Raw genomic sequence first — 5,755 nt, 5'->3', positions numbered from 1 at the left:
CTCCGTGTTGGGGGGTACCCAGATGATGGTTGATGTCCACAGGGGCAACGAGCTCGCGTGTTTGAGTACGCTTAGTTTCATGGAGCGTCTCAAAAAGCTTCTCATACTGCTCCTGGAATACCTCATTCTTCATTGCTATCTTGTTGTTCTGAGCTTCTAGCTTATCGACTTTAGCTTGAAGAGCAACTCTTTTTCCTTCCTTCTTTCGTTGTTTCGCACTAGGTGCAAGAAGGGTGTCATTTTGTGTGCTATGGCTTCCTTCGCTCTCCATGTTGGAGAGGGATGCCTGGTCAAAAGAGAGTGTACGAATGGTGGAAACCAGCTTGGCAAAGCTGAAGAGAGTGGGAATAGATGTCGTTCCCATAGACGGCGCCAAATGTTGATGCACTAAATCAGTGAGGACTTTGGTACAACAAAAAGTGTTAAGTTTGTGACCTTTGCTAGATTGCTCCGATCACTAGTGTGGGTAAGTATGTAAATGGATAGAGACAGGGAAGCAAACACAAGATGTACGTGGTTCACCCAGATTGGCTACGTCCACGAAGTAGAGGAGTTCTCATTAATTGTGAAGGGTTTACACAAGTACATAGGTTCAAGCTCTCCTTTAGTGAGTACTAGTGAATGATTTAGTACAAATGACATTATGAAATATTGTGAGAGAATGATCTCTATTTATAGAAGAGAGTTTATAGTTTCATTCTCATATTGACACGTGTCGTGTTGTGATTGGCTTCTGATGTTGACACGTGTCGCGCTATGATTGGCTTTTGATGTCGACATGTGTCGCGCTGTGATTGGGCTCCTGGTTGGAGGGAAACTCTTCTGGGTCCTTGACGGTATAACGTTGACCGGTGCTCAGTAGTTTCAGAATTGGCCAAGTATGGTACAAACATTATCTACACTTCGAAAAAGGTAGGTTAGTTACAATAAAGTGGTGTTTCACCCACTTCGATCCTCCTTTTTTCCCACCCCATCGTCAACGATGGCTTCACGACAATCTTTTCTAGAAACGTGTGCGCAACGTACGATGGCGAGGTCGAGTGACGGCCTATTGGTAGGGTTTCGGATGGAGATGGGGGGTTGCAATTTTCTAGGGGAGTGAAAAGTGGTTTCACTTTTCACCTTTTCTGAGGGAGATGGGGGTCGTGAATTTTGAATTTTGAATTTTTTTGTTTAACTGAAACCCCCTCTCTAAAAAAAATCCACGTGGACCCACGTGGCACCCAGTTGTTATTCACGTGGGCGCCACGTCACAGTTAATAGGAGACTTAACAGTTTGACTAATAGATGTATGAGACTGTCCTAAAATTTACACTTTAGTATGACTCTGTAATGAAAAAAACTTGATGTACTAAATATTGAAAACAATGAAACATGAGGTAGTAACAGAGATTTACCCATTAATTTTTTATCCGTAAAATTACAGTGAAAATTGGGTCTATTGCTCTATTATTTAGGTTTGCAGCGGCAACTGAGCTTTGAGACTCTTCACACTTTGAGACTTTGCGGTGTCCGTCGCGGTTGAAACGAGGCTGAGGTAGGTGGTGGCCCACAAAGAACTCAACTTTCAGATTTCCCAACCTCCGATTCTCCCCCAAACGCCCAGATCCAATAACAAATGTCTGTATTTTCCTCCATTGTTGCAGGTGGAAAGCAATTCTCTCTGGCAGCCATGGCGGCTTGGCAGAGGCATCTGCAATCAGCAATCCGTCAAATTGGCAAAAGGGTTGAATGTAGTTACAACCCTTCAGCCAATTTCTCTTCTTATTCTTCCTTTTCTCGCTTGGAGGGTCAGTATCTATTCGAATTCTCCAATTTTCTCACTTGGTGTTTTGGGAAAGTGTTAAATAATCAGAACCTTAATGTTGCAGGTCTATTGCCTTATTTCCAAACTCTTTGCAAGCCATCTTCTCCAACCATTTCAAGACCCCTTCATCAATATTTTCAGCACTTGGTAATTCTCAAATATATATATATATATATATATATATATATGTATGTATGTATATGTGTGTGTGTGTTTTCATTTCTAACAGTGTTGTGTTTACCTCTGCATTGTCAATATTTGTGTGGCTTTTGTTTTTACAGGGAATTTCGAGTTCGAGAAACTTGAGAGCTGAGGAAGCGCCTCTTCCATCTCCATTGACTCCTGTTTTGGCATCAAATACTGCGACAAACGAAGAGCACAAGCAGAAATCGCTCACTAAACCTGATAAAGTTCAAGCGATCTTAAAGGGCATCAAACAGGTAATGGCATTGTGCTGTTGTTGCATTGCTATAAGGCTTTGCAATGGATTCTATGCTTTTATTGGAATTTGGTTTTTGAAGCATTGAGCCATGAAGCACATTTTCTGCCATGTGGTTTATTTGCTTATGTTGTGATTAGGATGTTCCGTTGCTGCTCAGTAATCAAATTAATGTTAGAGCATTCATATGCACGTCACGACCAAATTGACATTTGAATGGATGACTAATGGAGGAGTCAAAGAAGACGGGGTGGGGCGTTTGGTCACTTTAAACAAGTTCTCAGAAAGGAAAACATTATGCCTGTTTGGGTTGAACGAGTTCTTCTGTACTATTCCTTTTGCCAATTGTGTGTGTGCGCTTCAACTTGGATGCTAATAGTCCCTGCTATTGGAACTGTATCTTGAATAGTTCATGTTCTTGCAGTTTAAAGTGAATGATCTCTGGTCGTATAAATTGCTCTAAAAGTTGTATGTTTAATGCTATTTTCAAGTTCTCCCCCTTATCAGTGACTTGCGTTTATTAATTTTAACTCACCCATTTGTCACTCTCAGAGTCCTAAAAAGGTCAACTTGGTTGCTGCACTGGTACGCGGTATGCGTGTTGAAGATGCATTGTTGCAGTTGCAAGTGACAGTAAAGCGAGCTTCAAAAACTGTGTATCAGGTGATACAGCAACTCTTCACCTAGTTGTGCTAGAAACCATTTTAAGTAGAATACATTCACGATACACACACTATGCTACGTAAAAAACGTGTGAAAGTCAGGAGAGCAGAACTGGATAGAATTAGCATTTAAGGTGATTTTCTTTTTATTATTTTTATTTTATGATTGTGAGAAGGCAGGTGTGAAGGCATCAAGAACTTTACCATGTTTTTTATTATTAAGAATACTTATGGAGTTAGTTATCATCATTCAGTATCAGTATAATGGCTGGGTTTTCACATGTAACGCTTTCACTATGCTCATTTCTTACTCAAATGAAAAAAATATACTCCAGAATGTCAACGTTAATGAAGAAACTACTATTTGCAGGTCATTCATTCAGCCCGAGCAAATGCAACTCATAATCATGGGTTAGATCCAGACCGTCTCCTTGTTGGTAAATACTGCAAATAAAGTTTAGCTTTTCCCATCTTTTTTGTTTTGTTTTTCAGTTTTAACCATCTTTATTCCTCATTTTCTCTGTAGCTGAGGCTTTTGTTGGAAAGGGATTCTTCAAAAAGAGACTGTCCTACCATGCCAAAGGCAAATGTGGAGTTAAAGTGAGACCAGAATGCCGCCTTACGGTCGTAGTAAGGGAGATTACCCCTGACGAGGAGGCGGAGATAGCCAAACTGAAGGTTAAGAATTTCATTAAGATGACTAAGCGCGAAAGAAAGCTTGTTCCTCACCAGCTTATTGAGACAACTCCAATTTGGGGCCGCAAAGGCAGAAGTCGCGATCTTGAACAAAATGGTGTGGCTTCATGAGCAAAGCTTCCTTCCCGTGCTTCCACATTCTAAAAGAAAGTTTTGAGACTCCTCCCCTGTCATTGCATTTGGATCAAATTGTCGTGTTGAACTGTGAAAGACGAAGTGCCACAGTAGGTGCAAACCTTGTTTCAGTTTCTCTTAGTAGCTGCTTGTAGTTTTAAATGTTTTCGCCATTACAGTTAACGCGTAATATGTCGAATATCATCGCAGTCATTTCTTAGTTGGCTTTTGTTGAGAGAATAAAGTTTTGAAATTTTGAAGGAAATGCTGGATTCTCGTCATCCAGTGCCTTTTTTATCAGAAACCTCCTAGACATAGTTATGGAGAGCGTCAATCTCGACATAGCAACTTATGACAACCAGTAACAAATCTTGCTAACATATATAACTATTTCACCCATGATTCATGGGCCATGAACAGCTGACTCTGCATCTCACTTATCTCTGAATTGCTGCAGAAGTTGGGGGACTGACCCGTTGCTGCTATCTTGATGAAAAACATTCAATAAAAGAAAAGTTCACAGGTATTGACTACAAACCCAACGCAGCCAACATCAAATCCCAGTAAAAATCAGAGTGGTCGAACCTCGCGTGAGTTTGGGCTTGGGTGTGAGTTTCGCCTGCGCATGAATCATTAATTTTATGTTTTATTTTGTATTTTTGTTAAATTTTTGTTTTTCCCATACCACAACACTAAACTATCATCTTAAGGTTCTACAAAATATATTTTCGGTGAAAATTTTCTTATAATCCATGTCAAAAATTTGAAAACAAGGATATAAATCTAAATCCAAAGGTATTTGAATCTAAATAAAGTAACTTAGGAAGAAAAAAAAAATCAATGGAAAAAAGAAAAAAGGAGAAAAAACCACAAAAAAAGAAGAAGAGAAGGATACGATCAGTACTTCACTACCGATCCTCCTTGAAGGGTGTTGCTATCACGCTAGTGACTGTACCCTCTATAAGTCACGCTAAACAAGGTGGTCTCGAAGCACAAAAAATGCGGCTCGCAAAACGAGGCCTACTCCATGCGAGCAAATCGAGGCAGGTTTTCGCGCACGCGAAACGGGCACGGTCGGCACATAAAAAATTTCACCAAAAGGATGAGGCGGGCTCGGCGAACGAAAAACGAGACGGACTTCTAACACGCAAAAAGAGGCGAGCCGGTACAAACTAAACTAGACGGACCAATGCACACAAAACAATGCGAGCTTGGGAGCACAGGTCAACCATTGTTGCCCGCACGAAGCTTTGGTGTCAGGGGGTGGAGCATACAGAAGCTGTTATCAATATGTGGTATGTGGTATGTGGTAGGGTTTAGTTTTAATCTCATGGGTCAACCATTGTTGCCCGTACAAACCAATTTTGTGTGTGTGTGTGGGGGGGGGGGGGGGGTAAGAGCATTTATAGGGGGTAGGGTTTAGTTTTAATCCCACGTGTCAGCCATGGTTTGTTGTACGAATCATAGGTGCCATAGGTAGGGCATTTGTAAGGGGTATGTTTAGTTTTAATCCCAATAGTTAACCATTGTTGCTCACACGAAGCATTGGTTTCGGGGTAGGCATTTATAGGTCATTGTCAATAGATGGTAGAGTCTAGTTTTAATCTCAGTGGTCAGCCATGGTTGGCCGACGAAACATTGTTGCTGGGGGTGGGGCATTTGTAAGCCACTATCAACCATGATAGAATTCACACTAAAGTCGTATCTTTTAACATAGTAACCCCTTCTTAAAAAAAGATTGGATTGAACACTGAAACGCTGAACTTAGGGTGTTATTATTCACACACCCTTAAACTCTTGAACTCATAGTGTTACTATTCACATGCCCCTAAAGCCTAAACCTCATAGGCGTCCACTGCTTCTACTGCGCCTTTGACCTTCCCGAGGGCATGAGTTTGGGCTTGGGCGTGAGTTTGGACTATGTCTCTCTGCGCCTAAACCATTAATTTTATTTATATTTTGTTTTATTTTTTGTTTTGTTAAATTTCATTTTTCTTATACCACAACACTAAACTATCATCTTCATGTTCTACAAAA

The 5,755-nt window shown here is 40.7% G+C and overlaps 1 protein-coding gene across 1 annotated transcript; it reads left to right on the top strand.

Moving 5' to 3' along the window:
* Window positions 1-1,436: 1,436 nt before the first annotated feature.
* Window positions 1,437-3,983, top strand: LOC126600835 (50S ribosomal protein L22, chloroplastic-like). Its single transcript, XM_050267502.1, has 7 exons — window positions 1,437-1,537; window positions 1,647-1,790; window positions 1,872-1,954; window positions 2,089-2,247; window positions 2,799-2,909; window positions 3,279-3,345; window positions 3,435-3,983. The coding sequence occupies exons 2-7, from the start codon at window positions 1,673-1,675 to the stop codon at window positions 3,713-3,715; spliced, it is 819 nt and encodes a 272-aa protein (XP_050123459.1). The 5' UTR covers window positions 1,437-1,537; window positions 1,647-1,672; the 3' UTR covers window positions 3,716-3,983.
* Window positions 3,984-5,755: the final 1,772 nt, after the last annotated feature.

This window comes from Malus sylvestris, chromosome 14 (genome assembly GCF_916048215.2).
Source record: "Malus sylvestris chromosome 14, drMalSylv7.2, whole genome shotgun sequence".
In the NCBI taxonomy this organism is placed as follows: domain Eukaryota; kingdom Viridiplantae; phylum Streptophyta; class Magnoliopsida; order Rosales; family Rosaceae; genus Malus; species Malus sylvestris.
The sequence above is the reverse complement of the archived record's forward strand: the minus strand, read 5'-3'. Positions and strand labels throughout refer to the sequence as shown.

What these genes read in the sequence shown, in the direction of transcription:
- LOC126600835 (XM_050267502.1), top strand. Translation starts at nt 1,673, where the DNA reads ATGGCGGCTTGGCAGAGGCATCTGCAATCAGCAATCCGTCAAATTGGC. An exon ending in TCTTAAAGGGCATCAAACAG is followed by an intron (nt 2,248 to 2,798) that starts GTAATGGCATTG and finishes TGTCACTCTCAG; the next exon opens with AGTCCTAAAAAGGTCAACTT. An exon ending in CTTCAAAAACTGTGTATCAG is followed by an intron (nt 2,910 to 3,278) that starts GTGATACAGCAA and finishes TACTATTTGCAG; the next exon opens with GTCATTCATTCAGCCCGAGC.